The 25,149-nt window shown below is 42.5% G+C and overlaps 1 protein-coding gene across 1 annotated transcript in view; it reads right to left on the reverse strand.

The window, feature by feature from the left end:
* Positions 1-4,388: 4,388 nt before the first annotated feature.
* The window catches only part of lrrtm4l1 (leucine rich repeat transmembrane neuronal 4 like 1), a 148,532-nt gene continuing 127,771 nt past the window's right edge, over positions 4,389-25,149 (reverse strand). Inside the window, exon 3 of the mRNA XM_061980860.2 lies at positions 4,389-4,959. Within this exon, the coding sequence (XP_061836844.1) occupies positions 4,894-4,959 (66 nt within the window). The 3' untranslated portion in view covers positions 4,389-4,893. The remainder of the gene's footprint in view (positions 4,960-25,149) is intronic.

The raw sequence follows: 25,149 nt of genomic DNA on the forward strand, positions 1-25,149 counted from the left end.
AAAAGTATACATACAGCAATGTTAATATTTGCTTACATGTCCCTTGGCAAGTTTACCTGCAATAAGGCGTTTTTGGTAGCCATCCACAAGCTTCTGCTTGAATTTTTTGACCACTCCTCTTGACAAAATCGGTGCAGTTCAGCTAAATTTTGTTGGTTTTTCTGACATGGACTTGTTTCTTTAGCATTGTCCACTTGTTTAAGTCAGGATTTTTGGGAAGGCCATTCTAAAACCTTCATTCTAGCTTGATATAGCCATTCCTTTACCACTTTTGACATGTGTTTGGGGGTCATTGTCCTGTTGAAACAACCAACTGCGCCGGGCTGATGATTTTAGCTTGTCCTGAAGAATTTGGAGGTAATCCTCCTTTTTCATTGTCCCATTTAAGCACCAGTTCCATTGGCAGCAAAATAGGCCCAGAGCATAATACTACCACCACCATGCTTGACCTTAGGGATGGTGTTCCTGGGATTAAAGGCCTCACCTTTTCTCCTCCAAACATATTGCTGGGTATTGTGGCTCAATTTTTGTTTCATCTGACCACGGAACTTTCCTCCCGAAGGTCTTATCTTTGTCCATGTGATGTCAGAAGAAACAAAAATTGAGCTGTTTGGCCACAATACCCAGCAATATGATTGGAGGAGAAAAGGTGAGGCCTTTAATCCCAGGAACACCATGCCTACCGTCAAGCATGGTGGTGGTAGTATTATGCTCTGGGCCTGTTTTGCTGCCAATGGAACTGCTGCTTTACAGAGAATAAATGGGACAATGAAAAAGGAGGATTACTTCCAAATTCTTCAGTTCAACCTAAAATCATCAGCCCGGAAGTTGGGTCTTGGGCGCGGTTGGGTGTTCCAACAGGACAATGACCCCAAACACATGTAAAAAGTGGTAAAGGAAAGGCTAGAATTAAGTTTTTAGAATATATATATTTTATATGTACATTTATTTCATATGGCCCCATTTTCCGCGGTTTACCTGACACATGAAACGTGACAAATTGGGGGGTACACTATCAACTTCAGCCGCCAGATGGCAGAAAAGTGTTGAATATTTTAAAAATGTGTTCTGTGGCAATTCTAACTTTGACCACAGCGTCAGTTGCCATGTAGAGTGATGCTTTCCATCATTTTCAGCAGACTGCATTGCAAAATGAATAACCCCCCCACCTTGCTCCTCAGATTCTGCTGTTTTTGTATGCATATGGAATATTTTTTCATCGCAATATTATGCAAATGCAACTTTTCTTACCTTCTGGTTCCTGCTGATGTTGTCACGTTTATGAGATGCAAGTGTAAGCCACTCTGACTATTATTGTTATTTTTGTATTGTTAATGGTCGTGATGGTTAGAGAAATGAAAGAAATTGCGTGTGAATGCTCCAATGCTGAAGTTGAACTGACATGCTGATAGAATGTAGTATGAATGTAAGAATAGTTTGAATGTTTAGAGTTTGAATTTCCAGGAAAACCGGAATTTGGTTTGGAACTTTGGAAAGTGTTTGTTTGAATGTCCAGGATGAGTGGAATGTGTTGATGTTGGAATGGTTTGAATAGGTTGAAAAATGTGGGAATTGTGCAACTTGGAAAAATGTCCCTTCATTTCAATGGGAACTTTCTGGAAATTTTGGGAAAAGTGGGATTTTTTGGAAAATGCAAAAAAATGTGAATGTTCGGAATGAGTTGAAATGGTTGGTGTTGGAACTTTTCAAACCGGTTGAGAAATGTTGAAGTATTCCATTTTTATTTGAGAAATGGTATTGGAGAAATCCTGGAATTTCGGGAAAACTGGGAATTTTTCCAGTTCAAAAAACAACTTTGTTTTTTTTGTCCTGTTTTGACGGTGGAACGGTTGAAGTCGGTTGAAAAATGTGGAAGGAGTAGTCGGCAGAAAAAAAAGGTGAACATAGGGTAATCAGGGAATTCCTGGAATGTTTTTGAATTTGAAAAAAATGGTAGTTTGAATTTCCAGGATATGTGGAATATGTTGAAGGTGGAATGGCTTCAATCGGTTGAAAAATGTGGAAATGGTGGAAGTTTGAAAAATGTCCAATTCATTTTGAATGGGAAAAATGTCCCAGAAAACCTGGAACTCTGGGAAATCTGGGATTTTTATGGAAATTGTCAAGGGAAGGCCCGCGATTCCCGAATAGGCTGAACAGTTTGACGTTGTCATGTCTGTGTAATCATGTTTTGTCTTAGTCATGTTTTGTTTAGTTATTGGACTCTTTAGTTTCTGTCTTTTCACTCCCTTGTCTTGTTTCCATGATTACCCATTAGTTTCACCTGACTCATTGTGCACTCTTGTTTGTCACCATAGCAACCCATTAGTTTTCACCTGTCACGTCACGCACTTGTTTCACGTTTTGAGTCACGCACCTGTTTTCGTTAATCATGTCTGTAGTATTTAAGTTCATTGTTTTTCAGTTTGTCTTTCTGGTGACATCCCCACATTTATGCTCTGCACATTTCTGACTCTTTTTTCATGTCCATCGTTCACGCTGCTCCTTTTTGTCCATGCCAAGTAAGTTTTGTTTATTATTGCCACAGTTAGTCTTTTTTTTATTGTTCATAGTTTTTGCCTTTGTGCAAGTGTTTGGTTTCATAGTTTGTTCTCCGCCATTGTGCGCGCTTTTTGTTTACTTCCTTGTTTTGTATTTATAGTGTTTAAATAAAAATGTACCTTCATTCCCGTCTCGCCCGAGCCAACTTTCCGTTGCCTTCGAGAAAAACTAAACCCCAGGACCAAGTCATGACATAAGTTGGAACGGGTGTAAAATGTGGTAGTTAGAACGTGGCAAAATCTGGAGAAGAAAAATAATAATAAACAGATGAATGTTGGTGTAGAAAACCATATTAATAATTAATAATAATGGTAATACTAATAATAATAATGATAATAATAATGATAGACATCGTTATTGTTATAGTAATTAATTTGTAAATTAAAGTCTCTTAAATGAGCAAAATAGCAATAATTTATTTTTTTATTGACTATTATTTATCCTATTTATATTTTTGAAACTATTATCAATTTGAGTTTTTCCTGTGTTTGTATGTCTTGTCAATTGCTTAATAAAATTATTCTAAGAAATGTAAAACTGGGATTGTTTTGGGGTTGCTCAGTTTTCTTTAATTAGATTGATCACATTCGGTATGAGTTTTGTAAATAAAATAAATAAAAATACCTATTGATTGTGCATTTTTAATAAAAAGATTGCCATTAACACCAAGTATATTTGTTTTTGATTGAAAGCCCAATTTAAATGAGTTTTGTAGGATCCTACTAAATTCTTATGAGAACAGCAGTTTAATGTCACTTTTTAGGGATTTTTTATTATTATTTTTGTATATTTGAAACCCCTCCCATTGAAGACTATCCTTTCATTTGTAATGAGCTATATTTCCACTTAATCACCGACGCAGGCTGAAGGAATGGAATGCACAGAGCAGGTCAGAAAAAGAAACCATGCCTTCTACTTCACACACTTAATGATGAAGGCCTTCAAAATTCTGTACAGTGATAATGAAGTAAAAAAATATGCTGAAAGAAAAAGATTTTTTTCGATCACGCAGACAGCAAAAAGCAGTGCATTCTGGGTGGGGTTTTTTTTATGGTAAAAACTGGGCAAACAAATACCCTTAAAGTACAACATTAACAACATCGTATTCTTAGAAAATTACATTTTCTTCATGGCGAGAGCTTTTCTCTGTTTTTTCTACTCTCCTCCTGATTGCATTTCTTGTCCAACTAAATAAACCACTTTGAACGATAAAGTAAAACCAAATAAATGTAAAAAAAAAAACAGCAAAAGTCATTGGCTTGGGATAGCCTCAGCTCTTACCGGTTTGCCCGTAAACTTGGTAAAGCTTGTTTATCTTTACCGACAAGTGCAAAATACAAACTGTGGAGGGGGGGGCGTGGCCTGCGGACCTGCAGCGAAGCGGTGTGTGCCAGGACCGGCTTCGAGATCAGCGACAGGTGCGTAGATTTGTATCTAATTACCTGTCGCTCTGTTAAAGGCAGCAGCCGGGAAGGAGAGGGGAGTTGACGGTGGAGCACGAGCACGAGCCGTCGGGGGGGTCGTCCTCCCCCGCCAAATTGTGGAAGACTTGCGCCTCCGGGTTCTTCGGACCACCAATGACCGACATGCCGGGCTCCTCCAGAGTTACAACAATGTTTTATTTTGTCATAAATTGTCTTTGTGCTTTCCTTTTCGTGCTCCACTGTCAACTCCCCTCTCCTTCCCGGCTGCTGCCTTTTAACAGAGCGACAGGTGATTTAGATAAACACGCCCAGGTGGGCTATCTACGCACCTGTCGCTGATCTCGAAGCCGGTCCTGGCACACCCCGCTTCGCTGCAGGTCAGCAGGCCACGCCCCCCTCCACACAAACAAACAAAACAAACAAAAAAACACACTGATTCTGATCCAGTTAGGCACATACACACCAATCAGGTCTTGTGAAAATAGCAAAAAAAAAATCGACCTTGTAAGATGCTTCCTGTGTAAACAAAATCTATTTTAAATTACGCAGGGGTCCGTCAAGGGGGTGCATCTTCACCAGTAACACATTTTAAAGCCTCTTACAATATGTACAGTGCATGTCTCTTTCTTTGAAATCAATCAAATTGTCCTCGCGGAAATCCCCGAGAGTCAAGATGAGTCATATTCCTGTACTTGCGTCCACAGCACGCCGTCGGCATCGGGAAAAGTTTCCTTTAGAAGTTATTAAAAAGGTATTATTACCTCTCGGTCGTAGTTTTTCTCGGGGATATTTCTTGGGAGTTTCTTTTCACTGAACAATCTGAATATGATCCTTACAGGTTCTTTGGGTAGCTATCCTCGCATTTGTGTTAAGATGCTTTTTTTTCCACGGTCCGAAGCGGTTCTTCCTAATGGATGGTAGTCAGATCTCCTAGCCAGGCGCCGGGTAAGGGCCGTGGACATGTGTACTCATTCTGGAAGGAAACAAATACAAAGATGGGGTTAGAATCATTAGACATGTGATCTGTGGCAGATGTTGAAGGCCTGATCTACAAACCCCGTTTCCATATGAGTTGGGAAATTGTGTTAGATGTAAATATAAACAAAATACAATGATTTGCAAATACTTTCCAACCCATATTCAGTTGAATATGCTACAAAGACAACATATTTGATGTTCAAACTGATAAACATTTTTTTTTTTTTTTGCAAATAATCATTAACTTTAGAATTTGATGCCAGCAACATGTGACAAAGAAGTTGGGAAAGGTGGCAATAAATACTGATAAAGTTGAGGAATGCTCATCAAACACTTATTTGGAACATCCCACAGGTGAACAGGCAAATTGGGAACAGGTGGGTTCCATGATTGGGTATAAAAGTAGATTATTATGTTAGATCCACTATGGACTGGACTCTCACTATTATGTTAGATCCACTATGGACTGGACTCTCACTATTATGTTAGATCCACTATGGACTGAACTCTCACGCTTTTATGTTAGATCCACTATGGACTGGACTCTCAGTATTATGTTAGCTCCACTATGGACTGGACTCTCACTATTATGTTAGATCCACTATGGACTGAACTCTTACACTATTATGTTAGATCCACTATGGACTGGACTCTCACACTATTATGTTAGATCCACTATGGACTGGACTCTCACTATTATGTTAGATCCACTATGGACTGGACTCTCACACTATTATGTTAGATCCACTGTGAACTGGACTCTCACTATTATGTTAGATCCACTATGGACTGGACTCTCACTATTATGTTGGATCCATTATGGACTGGACTTTCACACTATTATGTTAGATCCACTATGGACTGGACTCTCACTATTATGTTAGATCCACTATGGACTGGACTCTCTCACTATTATGTTAGATCCACTACGGACTGGACTTCCACACTATTATGTTAGATCCACTATGGACTGGACTCTAACTATTATGTTAGACCCACTATGGACTGGACTTTCACACTATTATGTTAGATCCACTATGGACTGGACTCTCACTATTATGTTAGATCCACTATGGACTGGACTCTCTCACTATTATGTTAGATCCACTACGGACTGGACTTCCACACTATTATGTTAGATCCACTATGGACTGGACTCTAACTATTATGTTAGATCCACTATGGACTGGACTCTCACTATTATGTTAGATCCACTACAGACTGGACTTTCACACTTTTATGTTAGATCCACTATGGACTGGACTCTCACTATTATGTTAGATCCACTATGGACTGGACTCTAACTATTATGTTAGACCCACTATGGACTGGACTCTCACTATTTTGTTGGATCCACTATGGACTGGATTCTCACACTATTATGTTAGATCCACTATGGACTAGACTCTCACTATTATGTTAGATCCACTATGGATCCACTTTGTCAACAAATGCGTGAGCAAATTGTTGAACAGTTTAAGAAAAACCTTTCTCAACCAGCTATTGCAAGGAATTTAGGGATTTCACCATCTACGGTCCGTAATATCATCAAAGGGGTTCAGAGAATCTGGAGAAATCACTGCACGTAAGCAGCTAAGCCCGTGACCTTCGATCCCTCAGGCTGTACCGCATCAACAAGCGACATCAGTGTGTAAAGGATATCACCACATGGGCTCAGGAACACTTCAGAAACCCACTGTCAGTAACTACAGTTGGTCGCTACATCTGTAGGTGTAAGTTAAAACTCTCCTATGCATGGCAAAAACCGTTTATCAACAACACCCAGAAACGCCGTCGGCTTCGCTGGGCCTGAGCTCATCTAAGATGGACTGATGCAAAGTGGAAAAGTGTTCTGTGGTCTGACGAGTCCACATTTCAAATTGTTTTTGGAAACTGTGGACGTCGTGTCCTACGGACCAAAGAGGAAAAGAACCATCCGGATTGTTATAGGCGCAAAGTTGAAAAGCCAGCATCAGTGATGGCATGGGGGTGTATTAGTGCCCGTCTCCGCTTGGGATGGTCTCCCGCTGGCCTCACTATGGACTGGACTCTCACTATTATGTTAGATCCACTATGGACTGGACTCTCACTATTATGTTAGATCCACTATGGACTGGACTTTCACACTATTATGTTAGATCCACTATGGACTGAACTCTCACTATTATGTTAGATCCACTATGGACTGGACTCTCACTATTATGTTAGATCCACTATGGACTGGACTCTCACTATTATGTTAGATTCACCATGGACTGGACTCTCACACTATTATGTTAGATCCACTATGGACTGGACTCCCACTATTATGGTAGATCCACTATGGACTGGACTCTCACTATTATGTTAGATCCACTATGGACTGGACTTTCACACTATTATGTTAGATCCACTATGGACTGGACTCTCACTATTATGTTAGATCCACTATGGACTGGACTCTCACTATTATCTATTATGTTAGATCCACTATGGACTGGACTCTCACTATTATGTTAGATCCACTATAGACTGGACTCTCACTATTATGTTAGATCCACTATGGACTGGACTCTCACTATTATGTTAGATCTACTACGGACTGGACTCTCACTATTATGTTAGATCCACTATGGACTGGACTCTCACACTATTATGTTAGATCCACTATGGACTGGACTCTCACTATTATGCTAGATCCACTATGGACTGGACTCTCACTATTATGTTAGATCCACTATGGACTGGACTCTCACTATTATGTTAGATTCACCATGGACTGGACTCTCACACTATTATGTTAGATCCACTATGGACTGGACTCTCACTATTATGTTAGATCCACTATGGACTGGACTCTCACACTATTATGTTAGATCCACTATGGACTGGACTCTCACTATTATGTTAGATCCACTATGGACTGGACTTTCACACTATTATGTTAGATCCACTATGGACTGAACTCTCACTATTATGTTAGATCCACTATGGACTGGACTCTCACTATTATGTTAGATCCACTATGGACTGGACTCTCACTATTATGTTAGATCCACTATGGACTGGACTCTCACTATTATGTTAGATCCACTATGGACTGGACTCTCACTATTATGTTAGATCCACTATGGACTGGACTCTCACTATTATGTTAGATCCACTATGGACTGGACTCTCACACTATTATGTTAGATCCACTATGGACTGGACTCTCACTATTATGTTAGGTCCACTATGGACTGGACTCTCACACTATTATGTTAGAACCACTATGGACTGGACTCTCACTATTATGTTAGATCCAGTATGGACTGGACTCTCACTATTATTTTAGATCCACTATGGACTGGACACTAACTATTATGTTAGACCCACTATGGACTGGACTTTCACACTATTATGTTAGATCCACTATGGACTGGACTCTCACTATTATGTTAGATCCACTATGGACTGGACTCTCACACTATTATGTTAGATCCACTATGGACTGGACTCTCACACTATTATGTTAGATCCACTATGGACTGGACTCTCACTATTATGTTAGATCCACTATGGACTGGACTCTCACACTATTATGTTAGATCCACTATGGACTGGACTCTAACTATTATGTTAGACCCACTATGGACTGGACTTTCACACTATTATGTTAGATCCACTATGGACTGGACTCTCACTATTATGTTAGATCCACTATGGACTGAACTTTCACTATTATGTTAGATCCACTATGGACTGGACTCTCACACTATTATGCTAGATCCACTATGGAATGGATTCTCACACTATAATGTTAGATCCACTATGGACTGGACTCTCACACTATTATGTTAGATCCACTATGGACTGGACTCTCACACTATTATGTTAGATCCACTATGGACTGGACTCTCACTATTATGTTAGATCCACTATGGACTGGACTCTCACTATTATGTTAGACCCACTATGGACTGGACTCTCACTATTATGTTAGATCCACTATGGACTGGACTCTCACTATTATGTTAGATCCACTATGGACTAGTCACTAACTATTATGTTGGATCCACTATGGACTGGACACTAACTATTATGTTAGACCCACTATGGACTGGACTTTCACACTATTATGTTACATCCACTATGGACTGGATTCTCACTATTATGTTAGATCCACTATGGACTAGACTCTCACTATTATGTTTCATCCACTATGGACTGGACCTCACACTATTATGTTAGATCCACTATGGACTGAACTCTCACACTATTATGTTAGATCCACTATGGACTGGACTCTCATACTAATATGTTAGATCCACTATGGACTGGACTCTCACTACTATGTTAGATTCACTATAGACTGGACTCTCACTATTATGTTAGATCCACTATGGACTGGACTCTCACTATAATGTTAGATCCACTGTGGACTGGACTCTCACTATAATGTTAGATCCACTGTGGACTGGACTCTCACTATAATGTTAGATCCACTACGGACTAGACTTTTACAATATTATGTCAGACCCACTCGACATCCATTGCATTCGGTCTCCCCTAGAGGTGGGGGTTACCCACATCTGCGGTCCTCTCCAAGGTTTCTCATAGTCATTCTCATCAACGTCCCACTGGGTTGGGAGTTTTTCCTTGCCCTTATGTGGGCGCTGAACCGCTGATGTCGTTGTGACTTGTGCAGCCCTTTGAGACACTTGTGATTTAGGGCTATATAAATAAACATTGATTGATTGATTGATTGATTGATTGAAAGTACATTCAATAGTTCAAGAATAGTCCATCAGAGTCAATTTGAATATTGAGCATGAGAGCACATGAATTTGTGCAGATGCTCAAAAAAACCAGCAGGATTTATTTATGTTTGTGTACTCGGCTGTGATGCTGGTCACGGAGAGCCCACTGCCAGGCTTATAAACTAGCATGTGAAGACTTGTCGGTCCGACAAATCAAAATCTAAGTTCAGCTCAGGACGCGCTCATCGGGAGTCCTGTATCCTGTTGAGATCTGCCCTTCGCTTACAATACTCTGCTCTCTACACTCGCCTGTTGCTCAAAGTGCTGTACATACGCTACCACGGATTAAAAGTAGTGAAAAAACAGTGCAAAAAAAAAAAAAGGAACATTTATGAAAGCATGATGAATAAAATACTGTTTTGCAGAGCTGCACTTTTTTCTCAGAAACCAATTTTTGGCTTTTAATCCATGAATACTTCTTCTTTTTTTCTGTCTTTTTCCAAAGAATTACCTCTGTTTTTCCTCGTATGTTTTTATTCTATGTCAAGAAAGTAAATTGCAGAACCAGTTCTCAATCAATCAATCAATCAATCAATGTTTATTTATATACATCCTCGGTTCAGAGCCCACATAAGGGCAAGGAAAAACTCACAACCCAGTGGGATGTCAATGTGAATGACTATGAGAAACCTTGGAGAGGACCGCAGATGTCCGTAGTGGATCTAACATAATAGTGAGAGTCCAGTCCATAGTGGATCTAACATAATAGTGTGAGAGTCCAGTCCATAGTGGTTCTAACATAATAGTGAGAGTCCAGTCCATAGTGGATCGAACATAATAGTGAGAGAGTCCAGTCCATAGTGGATCTAACATAATAGTGAGAGTCCAGTCCATAGTGGATCTAACATAATAGTGTGAGAGCCCAGTCCATAGTGGATCTAACATAATAGTGAGAGTCCAGTCCATAGGGGATCTAACATAATAGTGTGAGAGTCCAGTCCATAGTGGTTCTAACATAATAGTGAGAGTCCAGTCCATAGTGGATCTAACATAATAGTGAGAGCCCAGTCCATAGTGGATCTAACATAATAGTGTGAGAGCCCAGTCCATAGTGGATCTAACATAATAGTGAGAGTCCAGTCCATAGTGGAGTTAACATAATAGTGAGAGTCCAGTCCATAGTGGATCTAACATAATAGTGAAAGTCCAATCCATAGTGGATCTAACATAATAGTGTGAAAGTCCAGTCCATAGTGGATCTAACATAATAGTGAGAGTCCAGTCCATAGTGGATCTAACATAATAGTGTGAGAGTCCAGTCCATAGTGGATCTAACATAATAGTGAAAGTCCAGTCCATAGTGGATCTAACATAATAGTGAGAGTCCAGTCCATAGTGGATCTAACATAATAGTGAGGGTCCAGTCCATAGTGGATCTAACATAATAGTGTGAGAGTCCAGTCCATACTGGATCTAACATAATAGTGTGAGTCCAGTCCATATTGGGTCTAACATAATAGTGAGAGTCCAGTCCATAGTGGATCTAACATAATAGTGAGGGTCCAGTCCATAGTGGATCTAACCTAATAGTGTGAAAGTCCAGTCCATAGTGGATCTAACATAATAGTGAGAGTCCAGTCCATAGTGGATTTAACATAATAGTGAGAGTACAGTCCATAGTGGATATAACATAATAGTGAGAGTCCAGTCCATAGTAGGGCCAGCAGGAGACCATCCCAAGCGGAGACGGGCACTAATACACCCCCATACCATCACAGATGCTGGCTTTTCAACTTTGCGCCTATAACAATCCGGATGGTTCTTTTCCTCCTTGGTCCGGAGGACACGACATCCACAGTTTCCAAAAACAATTTGAAATGTGGACTCGTCAGACCACAGAACACTTTTCCACTTTGTATCAGTCCATCTTAGATGAGCTCAGGCCCAGCGAAGCCGACGGCGTTTCTGGGTGTTGTTGATAAACGGTTTTTGCCATGCATAGGAGAGTTTTAACTTGCACTTACAGATGTAGCGACCAACTGTAGTTACTGACAGTGGGTTTCTGAAGTGTTCCTGAGCCCATGTGGTGATATCCTTTACACACTGATGTCCCTTGTTGATGTAGTACAGCCTGAGGGATCGAAGGTCACAGGCTTAGCTTCTTACGTGCAGTGATTTCTCCAGATTCCCTGAACCCTTTGATGATATTACGGACCGTAGATGTTGAAATCCCTAAATTCCTTGCAATAGCTTGTTGAGAAAGGTTTTTCTTAAACTGTTCAACAATTTGCTCACGCATTTGTTGACAAAGTGGATCCATAGTGGATCTAATATAATAGTGAGAGTCCAGTCCATAGTGGATCTAGCATAATAATGTGAGAATCCAGTCCATAGTGGATCCAACATAATAGTGAGAGTCCAGTCCATAGTGGATCTAACATAATAGTGAGAGTCCAGTCCATAGTGGATCTAACATAATAGTGAGAGTCCAGTCCATAGTGGATCTAACATAAAAGTGTGAAAGTCCAGTCCGTAGTGGGTATAACATAATAGTGAGAGTCCAGTCCATAGTGGATCTAACATAATAGTGTGGAAGTCCAGTCCGTAGTGGATCTAACATAATGGTGAGAGTCCAGTCCATAGTGGATCTAACATAATAGTGTGAAAGTCCAGTCCATAGTGGATCTAACATAATAGTGAGAGTCCAGTCCATAGTGGATCTAACATAATAATGTGAAAGTCCAGTCCATAATGGATATAACATAATAGTGAGAGTCCAGTCCATAGTGGATCTAACATAATAGTGAGGGTCCAGTCCATAGTGGATCCAACATAATAGTGAGAGTCCAGTCCATAGTGGATCTAACATAATAGTGAGAGTCCAGTCCATAGTGGATCTAACATAAGAGTGAGTATCTAGTCCATAGTGGATCTAACACAATAGTGAGAGTCCAGTCCATAGTGGATCTAACATAATAGTGAGGGTCCAGTCCATAGTGGATCTAACATAATAGTGAGAGTCCAGTCCATAGTGGGTCTAACATAATAGTTAGAGTCCAGTCCATAGTGGATCTAACATAATAGTGAGAGTCCAGTCCATAGTGGATCTAACATAACAGTGTGAAAGTCCAGTCCGTAGTGGATCTAACATAATAGTGAGAGTCCAGTCCATAGTGGATCTAACATAATAGTGAGAGTCCAGTCCATAGTGGATCTAACATAATAGTGAGTGTCCAGTCCATAGTGGATCCAACATAATAGTGAGAGTCCAGTCCATAGTGGATCTAACATAATAGTGAGAGTCCAGTCCATAGTGGATCTAACATAATAGTGAGAGTCCAGTCCATAGTGGATCTAACATAATAGTGTGAGAGTCTAGTCCACAGTGGATCCAACATAATAGTGAGAATCTAGTCCATAGTGGATCTAACATAATAGTGACAGTCCAGTCCATAGTGGATCTAACATAAAAGTGTGAAAGTCCAGTCCATAGTGGATCTAACATCGCGACCGTATTAGACTACTTCCTAGAGTACGAAGCACAAAACCACACGAGCTGCTCACTGGCACATAGACACATTAAGTATAGACACGCTGTACTTAATTAATCCTGCCAAGGAAATGAGTACAATTAAAACAAGCGAGGAAGACAATTACATTAGCAGATGTACCCACTTTGTATCTGTCTTTTCACGCTATCATCAATATTACAGATGTCTTGCTTTGCAACTGGTAACGGAGCAATTAGTGGTGTAGTAATCTCTTCCTGTACTGCACATTCTCTTTGTACAGTTTTCCAAACTGCAGTGCCTTCTTGTACTAACTTAAATACTGGAATAATTGTACTGTAGTTCTGTTTTTAGGCTTTTTTTTTTGCATTCCACTGCAACCCCAGAACCTTGACACAAGTGTTATAATGATGTAAACAATGAGTTTGCATCTGTGCTATAGTTAGATAAGAATATTTGGAGATAAATAATACTAAATACTGTATTTTTCGGACTATAAGGCGCACTTAAAATCCTTTCATTTTCTCAAAACTCGACAGTGCGCCTTATAACCCGGTGCGCCTAATGTACGGAATGCTGTTGGTTGTGCTTAACGACCTCGAAGCAATTTTATTTGGTACATGGTGCAATGATAAGTGTGACCAGTAGATGGCAGTCACACATAAGAGATACGTGCAGACTGCAATATGACTCAGGTAAACAAAACCAAAATTGTATATGTTCCATTGAAAATATAGAACATTACACACGATGTTCAAAAATCTATCAAAATGTTTTAGTACGACTTCGGTAGGCTATGAAGCCGCACCGCTTGATGGATTATACTGTGCTTCAACATAGGAGTATTATTATGGTGTGTGAATAATAATAATAATAATAATAACTGGGATTTATATAGCGCTTTTCTAAGTACCCAAAGTCGCTTTACATGTAGAACCCATCAATCATTCACACCTGGTGGTGGTAAGCTACTTTCATAGCCACAGCTGCCCTGGGGTAGACTGACGGAAGCGTGGCTACAATTTGCGCCAACGGCCCCTCCGACCACCACCTATCATTCATCATTCAATTCACCGGTGTGAGTGGCACCGGGGGAAAAGGGTGAAGTGTCCCGCCCAAGGACACAACGGCAGCGATTTTTGGATGGTAAGAGGCGGGGAGCGAACCTGCAACCCTCAGGTTTCTGGCATGGTTGCTCTACCCACTACGCCATGCCGCCCAAAGAATGAATGAATAAGGTAAGACATTATCTGGCGTTTTGTTTCGCAATATTATGCAAAATAAACTTCTCCTACCTTCTGGTACCTGCTGATCTGTATTTGGGATCTGCATAAGTCCTGAAAATGTGTCCCTTGTGCTCGCCTTTTGTTTGTACCCATTTGTTTGTTTTTTGCTATAGTGTTAAATTAACAAATTAAATCATGTTTTCCTGGACAAAGCCTGCCATCTCTGCATCTTGGGGTTCGTCACCAACATACTCTGACACAGTCGAGTTTCTTAACATGAAGATATTCTCACTACTTTTCTTTTGTCGAGCACAAATAAAAGAACATTTTAGTCAAATCTAAGTTGTGTCCACTGCCCAAAACAGCAATTCCAATCTGCTGAAACAGCTACAAAAAAAAAGGTGAAAAAAAGAAGTAACTAAATAGTTACTTTTCACAGTAACGCATTACTTTTTGGTGTAAGTAACTGAGTTAGTAACTGAGCTACTTTTGAAATAAAGTAACTAGTAACTGTAACTAGTTACTGGTTTTCAGTAAATAACCCAACACTGTCTGTCAGTAAACTCACCATGAAAGTGCTAAAATATACCGGTGTAGTGAGTTTACATTATTCACTCAAGGAAGTTCCGGTCGGGCGGTCTTTTCACGGGAACATTACACACGATGTTCAAAAATCTATCAAAATGTTTTAGTACGACTTTGGTAGGCTATGAAGCCGCACCGCTTGATGGATTATACTGTGCTTCAACATAGGAGTATTATTATGGTGTGTGAATAATAATAATAATAATAACTGGGATTTATACAGCGCTTTTCTAAGTACCCAAAGTCGCTTTACATGTAGAACCCATCAATCATTCACACCTGGTGGTGGTAAGCTACTTTCATAGCCACAGCTGCCCTGGGGTAGACTGACGGAAGCGTGGCTACAATTTGCGCCAACGGCCCCTCCGACCACCACCTATCATTCATCATTCACCGGTGTGAGTGGCACCGGGGGAAAAGGGTGAAGTGTCCCGCCCAAGGACACAACGGCAGCGATTTTTGGATGGTAAGAGGCGGGGAGCGAACCTGCAACCCTCAGGTTTCTGGCACGGTTGCTCTACCCACTACGCCATGCCGCCCAAAGAATGAATGAATAAGGTAAGACATTATCTGGCATTTTGTTTCGCAATATTATGCAAAATAAACTTCTCCTACCTTCTTGTACCTGCTGATCTGTATTTGGGATCTGCATAAGTCCTGAAAATTTGCGCGTCCACCTTTTTCTCTAGCTTCTTGTCATGGGACATTCATCCTCCGCTGTTTTCATTTCTAATATAAAGTAGTGTAAAGTTCTTACTTATATCCGTCAGCAGTGTTGGGACTAACGCGTTATAAAGTAACGCTGTTAGTTTCGGCGGTAATTAGTTGTCTAACGCGTTATTTTTTATATTCAGTAACTCAGTTACCGTTACTACATGATGCGTTACTGCGCTATTTTACGTTATTCTTCATGTTTTATCGGCTAGAAACAGAAGATCTGAGTGTGTTTTATTGGAGAGTTGCGGTGTCGTCCTTCTGATTCTTCCTGTGTCACAAGCCGGAGAAGAGAGATGCGCGCTCTGTGTGTGTATCTGGGTGTGTGTGTGTGGGTGTGGGAAGGGGAGGAGGGGAGAGAGGGGGCTTTTCTGAGTTTACTTACAACACATCATGGCGGAGCTGCAGTCTGTCAGGCTTGTCCCTGACAGTTTGACTGTTTTAGTTTTTCCTCTGTGTTTGTCTTAGTTTTCTGTCAGCGCTTTTATTTTGTCTTCATTTCCTGATTGTCTCCCTGAGTGCTGCTTCCCCTCAGCTGTGAATGATTAGCACCTGGCCACACCTGGTGTCAATCAGCCAGCTGCTATTTAAACCTGCCTTCCCCTCCAGTCAGTGCTGGATTATTGTCATTGTCGTTGTCACTACTACCTTTCATAATGCTTGTCGTTGTAGCTCTGTCTACTTTTGTTCACTTTGCTCATGTCATAGTTCCTTCGTGTCACAGTAAGTGTTTTTGTTTCTTGTCGACAGTTAGCCTTTGCGCTATTTTAGTTCATAGCCAAGTTTGTTCTCCGCCTTGTACTCGCATTTTGTTTGTACCCATTTGTTTTGTTTTTTTGCTATAGTCCATCCATCCATCCATCTTCTTCCGCTTATCCGAGGTCGGGTCGCGGGGGCAGCAGCCTAAGCAGGGAAGCCCAGACTTCCCTCTCCCCAGCCACTTCGTCCAGCTCCTCCCGGGGGATCCCGAGGCGTTCCCAGGCCAGCCGGGAGACATAGTCTTCCCAGCGTGTCCTGGATCTTCCCCGTGGCCTCCTACCGGTCGGACGTGCCCTAAACACCTCCCGAGGGAGGCGATCGGGTGGCATCCTGACCAGATGCCCGAACCACCTCATCTGGCTCCTCTCGATGTGGAGGAGCAGCGGCTTTACTTTGAGCTCCCCCCGGATGACAGAGCTTCTCACCCTATCTCTAACGGAGAGCCCTGCCACCCGGCGGAGGAAACTCATTTCGGCCGCTTGTACCCGTGATCTTGTCCTTTCGGTCATAACCCATTGCTATAGTGTTAAATTAAATCATGTTTTTCTGGACAAAGCCTGCCATCTCTGCATCTTGGGGTTCGTCACCAACATACTCTGACACAGTCGAGTTTCTTAACATGGAGATATTCTCACTACTTTTCTTTTGTCGAGCGCAAATAAAAGAACCTTTTAGTCAAATTTAAGTTGTGTCTACTGCCCAAAACAGCAATTCCAACCTGCTGAAACAGCTACAAAAAAAAAGGTGAAAAAAAGAAATAACTAAATAGTTACTTTTCACAGTAACGCATTCCTTTTTGGTGTAAGTAACTGAGTTAGTAGCTGAGTTACTTTTGAAATAAAGTATCTAGTAACTGTAACTAGTTACTGGTTTTCAGTAATTAACCCAACACTGTCTGTCAGTAAACTCACCATGAAAGTGCTAAAATATACCGGTGTAGTGACTTTACATTATTCCCCCAAGGAACTTTAGTTATTAGAGAGTTCCGGTTGGACAGTTTTTCATCGGCGTTGTTGTTGCACTAGTGAGCCACGGATGAGATGATGCTGCTCCGATAAATTACTTAAGTTAGATCCATCTTTTGACACTTCTTCCACTCCCGTCCTTGCACGCTACAACGCTACAACAAAGATGACGGGGAGAAGACGCTGTCGAAGGTGAGCCACGTAAATAAGACCCGCCCACAAAACGGTGCATCCTGAAGCGACTGTCAGAAAGCGGCTTGAAGATGATGTGTAAAACATCATCTATGCAACATTTTGAGCAAAGTACCACCATTACATGTTATGTAGACCACAAGGAAGTATTTTACATTTAGAAAAAAATAATAATAATATGACTTCTTTGAAAATAGACCTGCCTAGACCTGCTCATCAGCAGTGCACCTTATAATCCGGTACGCCCTATGGCATACTTGCCAACCCTCCCGGATTTTCCGGGAGACTCCCGAAATTCAGCGCCTCTCCCGAAAACCTCCCGGGACAAATTTTCTCCCGAAAATCTCCCGAAATTCAGGCGGAGCTGGAGGCCACGCCCCCTCCAGCTCCATGCGGACCTGAGTCCGCTTTCCCACAATGTAAAGAACGTCTACAGTAAAGCAGTCCGTCTGCCGTAAACAGCAATGTTGTGACACTCTTAAACAGGACAATACTGCCATCTAGTGCATTTGATGATAGCACTTTTGTGCGTGCCACACAGCAATGCATCATCAGAGAGGGTGTTCAGCATGGTTAGAAAGATTGTGACAGAGAATAGAACAAGGATGGACAATTCAACCCTTAACTCAACAATGAGTAGATGAGTGTTATGTGTGTGTATATGTGTAAATAAATGAACCCACCCCTCACCCCCCACCTCCCGAAATTGGAGGTCTCAAGGTTGGCAAGTACGCCCTATGGTCCGAAAAATACGGTAATATACTTCGGAGCTTGTTGCCTGGAATGAAGCGCTTACTTCCTTGATGACGACATCTGTAGTGTTAAAAAAAATTGGTTTTCTTATCCCTCGCTGGAGACTTTTAGCTTATCTTGTGCGATGTTTGCATAAGTAGGTTGACCTCGTTGATGTGTTTCGCTCGGCTTTTAGCATTTAGAGTTGAAATTATAAGATCCCGGAGAAAACTTGGCAAGCTTTATCGACAGGAACCCTTCAGTCGCACCGATGCAGAGTGACAGTTGCTTGGCCATGGATGCTGTTGATGATCTCTTGTCAGGCCACATCAGGGGTATTTTGCCTCAAAGCACAGGAAGGCATTTAAAAAAAAACATTGTAATGTCCGGAGACAAGCCCGTAGCTGACAAGCCTCTGCAAAAAATTGAGATCTCACTGTCCCCCTAATGCTCGCCTTTCAACATGTTCTCATGACATTTTTCCCTCCGGTCTTGGCTTCCTGTTGTTGAACAAAGATGCTGGCAGGGGTCCTGGTGGTTTCAAATTAAACTACTTTGAAACCACCAGGATCGCCGCCTTGATACTCGGGAGATGACTTGGCTTCTGTAGCTACGCTTGATTCTGTAGTGCCTTGCCAAAAGGGAAAGACATTATATGCACTGAATTCACTCGGATGTAAAAAACCTGAGTGGGGCAGGCCCTCGAGTCTAAAACCAGTCCCCTCTGGATTCCTGTTTTACTTCGTGCAACACGCAGGGATAAATGAGCTGAAAGTTGCTAACGACCGCTGAAATTAGTTAATCAATGTCAGTGTTGGTTTTGAAAAGGATAAACAAGGTTTGATCGCCCGGAAAAGGGTGGAGTGCCATCTCCGGGTTGGGGAGGAGATCTTGCCCCAAGTGGAGGAGTTCAAGTACCTCGGAGTCTTGTTCACGAGTGAGGGAAGAGTGGATCGTGAGATCGACAGGCGGATCGGTGCTGCGTCTTCAGTAATGCGGACGCTGTATCGATCCGTTGTGGTGAAGAAGGATCTGAGCCGGAAGGCAAAGCTCTCAATTTACCGGTCGATCTACGTTCCCATCCTCACCTATGGTCATGAGCTTTGGGTTATGACCGAAAGGACAAGATCACGGGTACAAGCGGCTGAAATTAGTTTCCTCCGCCGGGTGGCGGGGCTCTCCCTTAGAGATAGGGTGAGAAGCTCTGCCATCCGGGGGGAGCTCAAAGTAAAGCCGCTGCTCCTCCACATCGAGAGGAGCCAGATGAGGTGGTTCGGGCATCTGGTCAGGATGCCACCCGAACGCCTCCCTAGGGAGCTGTTTAGGGCACGTCCGACCGGTAGGAGGCAGCGGGGAAGACCCAGGACACATTGGGAAGACTATGTCTGCCGGCTGGCCTGGGAACGCCTCGGGGTCCCACAGGAAGAGCTGGACGAAGTGGCTGGGGAGAGGGAAGTCTGGGCTTCCCTGCTTAGACTGCTGCCCCCGCGACCCGACCTCGGATAAGCGGAAGAAGATGGATGGATGGATGGATGAACGCAGTGTAGAATATCACTGAATCTGAATCTAATTTAACATTAGCTCAATGGTGGAGTTGTTTATTCCATCCATCCATCTATCCATCCATCTTCTTCTGCTTATCCAAGGTCAGGTTGCGGGGGCAGCAGCTTGAGCAGGGAAGCCCAGACTTTCCTCTCCCCAGCCACTTCGTCCAGCTCTTCCCGGGGGATCCTGAGACGTTCCCAGGCCAACCGAGAGACATAGTCTTCCCAACGTGTCCTGGGTCTTTCCCGAGGCCTCCTACCGGTCGGATGTGCCCGAAACACCTCCCTAGGGAGGCGTTCGGGTGGCATCCTGACCAGATGCCCAAACCACCTCATCAGGCTCCTCTACATGTGGAGGAGCAGCGGCTGTAGGTTGAGCTCCTCCGGGATGACAGAGTTTTTCACCCTATCTCTCAGGGAGAGACCTGCCACCCGGCAGAGAAAGCTCATTCCGGCCGCTTGTACCCGTGATCTTGTCTTTTCGGTCATAACCCAAAGCTCATGACCATAGGTGAGGATGGCAATGTAGATCAAGATTCAAGATTCAAGATGATTTATTGTCAATTCTTAACATGCACAAGACACATAAGAACTGAAAAGTGTATTTTTGGCACAGTCCCACTAAGAGCAGACATACGTTACAGGGAGACAAGACAAGACCGCCGACGGGCAGCCATTTTTACGGCTCTCCTTAAAAAAAGGCGAGAAAAAGGTGATATTGGGAAAGGAGGGAAGAGTAAAAAAATACAGTCAAAGGCTGCATCCGCAAGAGGGGGTCCAGACTGAGTCCAAAGGAAAAAAACTAATTTGCAATGCAAACATAAACACATTACATTTAGTCACAACAAACTCGCAACAGAGGGAGGGGGAGTTGGAGCAAAAAAGCGGTGGTGAAGGCGGTGGTTGGGGAAGGGGCGGGTGCGTCCGTGTATGCCCAATCAACTTGGGTGTGATGTTAAAGTGTTTTTGTGGACTGGGGCCGATCTCAAAGTTCGAGAAAAAGGGAGGTCAAAAGCGTCCATCGTTGAGGTGTCCTTCTTCACCACAACGGATCGATACAGAGTCTGCATTACTGAAGACACCGCACCGATCCGCCTGTCGATCTCACGATCCACTCTTCCCTCACTCGTGAACAAGACTCCAAGGTACTTGAACTCCTCCACTTGGGGCAAGATCTCCTCCCCAACCCGGAGATGGCACTTCGGGCGAGAACCATGGACTCGGATTTGGAGATGCTGATTCATCATCCCAGTCGCTTCACACTCGGGTGCGAACCGATCCAGTGAGAGCTGAAGATCCTGGCCAGATGAAGCCATCAGGACCACATCATCTGCAAAAAGCAGAGACCTAATCCTGCAGCCACCAAACCGGATCCCCTTAACGCCCTGACTGCGCCTAGAAATTCTGTCCATAAAAGTTATGAACAGAATGGGTGACAAAGGGCAGCCTTGGCGGGGTCCAACCCTCACTGGAAACGGGTCCGACTTACTGCCGGCAATGCGGACCAAGCTCTGACACTGATCACACAGGGAGCGGACCGCCACAATCAGACAGTCCGATACCCCATACTCTCTGAGCACTCCCCACAGGACTTCCCGAGGGACACAATCGAATGCCTTCTCCAAGTCCACAAAGCACATGTAGACTGGTTGGGGAACACTCCCATACCTCACCCAAGTAATGAAACCATAAAGTTGTACACAAAACTGTTCAATATTGGAGGGTTTGCACTGTTTGCTCAATGGGTAATGATACTCACGCTCAAAACTTTGGGACAAGTCTTGGTGGTTGCTGACCTGTATCATTGTTTTTTTACTATACTATTATTTTCCCCTCACGTGCTGTAGGGTAGACCCCTGCCATCCATTTGCGTGTACTTCTTCACGCAAAACGTCAATGAATAAATGACAGGGCGCTTCATATGAAATTTTACCGCATCCGCTTCCTGCTCTATCTTTGATTAAAGTTTAAAGGCAGATCTCCCCACATGAACCTCACTGTCTTACAAAGCGTTACAAAGTCTTGAAAGGCTGCAATACTGGGTTCAAATCCTGGTCAGAGTTGAGTCAGGAAGGTTTTGATGATGTTAAATATTGTATTTTGTCCCAACTTAAAATGATCATTAGGGACCGCAATGTCCCTTTGGGACAGAGGACCCTATTGTAATTGTAAGGTTTTATTATTATTATTCCGCAGCCTCTTTGAGCTGTAATTTGACCCCCTTAACATGCTTCAAATCTCACCATATTTGACACACACATCAGGACTGGCGAAAATTGCCATCTAATAAAAAAAAACAACCCCAAAACTCAAAATTGCGCTCTAGCGCCCCCTAGGAAGAAAACACAGACACAACTGCTCCTAGGAATAAAACTCAGACAAAACTGCCTGTAACTTCCAGTAGGAATGTCTTAGAGACATGAAACACAAACCTCTATGTAGGTCTTACTTAGACCTACATTTCATATATTGACAACCTCCAGCAAAAATCAACAGGAAGTTTGTAATTCCCCCTTCAAAACAAAAGTTTTGTAAAAACCGGTCACCTTTTTTCAAACATTATCTCCTCTGAGCGAAAGCTGTAGGTGGGAAGCGGTGTATTGCGAACGACTTCAGCAACACAAACACAGCCGGTGTTTCATTGTTTACATTTCCGAAAGATGACAGTCAAGCTTTACCATTAGCCTGTGGAGAACTGGGACAACAGAGACTCTTACCAGGAGGACTTTGAGTTAGATACGCAGACACGGTACCGTGAGTACGCATGCAGCTGCAGCTTCCAAACATTTGATCGCTTGCCCGTACGTGCGTGCCGCTATGTGCATGTCACGTACGTAACTTTGGGGACTTTGGGGAAATATATGTGCTGTATGAACTTTGGGGAGGTGAACGGTACTTTGGGCTGTGGGATTGAGTGTGTTGTGCAGGTGTTTGAGTTGTATTGGCGGGTTATATGGACGGGAGGGGGGAGGTGTTTGTTATGCGGGATTAATTTGTGGCATATTAAATATAAGCCTGGTTGTGTTGTGGCTAATAGAGTATATATATGTCTTGTGTTTATTTACTGTTTTAGTCATTCCCAGCTGAATATCAGGTCCCACCCGCCTCTCACAGCATCTTCCCTATCTGAATCGCTCCCACTGCCCTCTAGTCCTTCACTCTCACTTTCATCATCCACAAATCTTTCATCCTCGCTCAAATTAATGTGGAAATCGTCGCTTTCTCGATCCGAATCGCTCTCGCTGCTGGTGGCCATGATTGTAAACAATGTGCTACTTCCAGTACAGGCAAGGCTTTTTTTATCAGCGCCCTAAAGTTGCGAACTTTATCGTCGATGTTCTCTACTAAATCCTTTCAGCAAAAATATGGCAATATCGCGAAATGATCAAGTATGACACATAGAATGGACCTGCTATCCCCGTTTAAATAAGAAAATCGCATTTCAGTAGGCCTTTAAAGAGAAAAAACTAGAGAAAAGCGCTATATAAATATAATTCACTTCATTTCACTTCACCACAGAGTGAAGCCGCTTCTAAGATACTAGTCCTCACCACCGTGGTGGAAATAAACCGATATTTTTCCATTTATCATTGTCACTGGAGGACCAGAGGAAAATGGAAGGCTAAGCATGCTACACACCCACACACTTAGTATGGTATCCAGGGCCGGCCCGTGGCATAGGCCGTATAGGCAAATGCTAAGGGCGCCGTCCATCAGGGGGCGCCACGCCAGTGCCACAAATGTTGGAGAAAAAAAAAAAAAAAAAGTTGTTACTATTATTTCTAAATACAAAAAATAATCCCACGTTAATTAAAATGCAAAGTAAAGCCTATTTCATATAAATATTATTTGTTACAACATTACACCCCCCCGCACGGTGCGCCCCTCCCTTCCCGTATCGTGACTCTTTTTGGACGTCACCACATCACAAAATCAACACAAGATGTCAAAACGGCCAAAAGTGTCAGGTGCCCAAGGAAGAAAAAAGAAAAAAGAAGAGGAGTAGAAACGAGAAAAGACAGAGGTAGCAGGTAGGTAACGTTAGCCTACATGAAATTATTTGTCTGTTACAGAATGTGATAGTAACCTAGCTTTTTAGCATTAAGCTAATGTTACATGATTCGGCAATTGCTAATCAATAAATAGCTAGTTCTGTTTTAACGTCGGGTTAATATTGTGGAGGGGGCTAAATTGTTATGGAAAATAATAATGTAATGTTAGCTAATTACAGTACTCCCACCTTACATTCCTCAGGGACATTTGTATTAGATCTTTTAAGCAGGTGTTTTTTTGTTTACATTGTTATTGCCTTCTGGTTAGCTAATGTTTGCCCTGCAGGTAATAGTCACTTTTCCACCCCTTTATATATTAGGTATAGTTGTAAGTAAAAAAAAAAAAGGTCAAAGACAAAGCTATTCGGTTTCTTGTGAGTATATACACTTGAAAATCTTGCCTAGGGCGCCAGATTGGTTAGGGCCGGGCCTGATGGTATCATTATATAAACCATGCTAATGTGATTGTACCTGTTGTGTTCGCGGATTGGCATTGTTGGCGTGACCACAGGACGCAGAGGCTTCAACATGCTAGTATGAACAGTGGAAAACAGTGTAAGCTATTGGGACAGATTCACTATCCTAAATGGCCCTACAGGTTAAAAACTGTTTTTAACTGTGTTTGTCCTGCTTTTGGTGATTGAATCTTTTCCCTGATGGCTGCAGGTTGAACAAGTGCAGACCAGGGTGAGAGCTGACTGCTAGGATTTGTTGTTTTTTTTGCCCTGCCAAGGCAGCGAGAGCGAGCAATGAATGTCCTCTCGGGAGGGCAGAGGGAGGCCAATAATTGTCTCCGCTGTCCTGGCCACCCTCTGCAGGGCCTTACTGTCTGCAGCAGAACAGGCAGCAAACAATTACACAAAACATCAGCATTGGCTTGATAATGGAGAATAACAGAAAATAACAAGGATGTTGAATTTTTTGCAACGTTTTTAAAAAGAAAAAACTGAAAAATCCCATGTATCGATACTTTGTAGATGCACCTTTACCAGCAATTACAGTCTAAAGTATTTTTGAATACGATGCCACAGACTTGGCACACCTATTTTTTGGGTAGTTTCACCCATTTCTCTTTGAAGCACCTCTCAAGCTCCATCAGGGTGGAAGTGAAGAGTTGGTTTTCATCCAGGAGGAAGTGTTTTTGAACCATAGTTGGGCCGAAAGCGCCCTCGAGAGGGTCTCCGAA

Source organism: Nerophis lumbriciformis, linkage group LG20 (assembly GCF_033978685.3).
Source record: "Nerophis lumbriciformis linkage group LG20, RoL_Nlum_v2.1, whole genome shotgun sequence".
NCBI classification, from domain to species: domain Eukaryota; kingdom Metazoa; phylum Chordata; class Actinopteri; order Syngnathiformes; family Syngnathidae; genus Nerophis; species Nerophis lumbriciformis.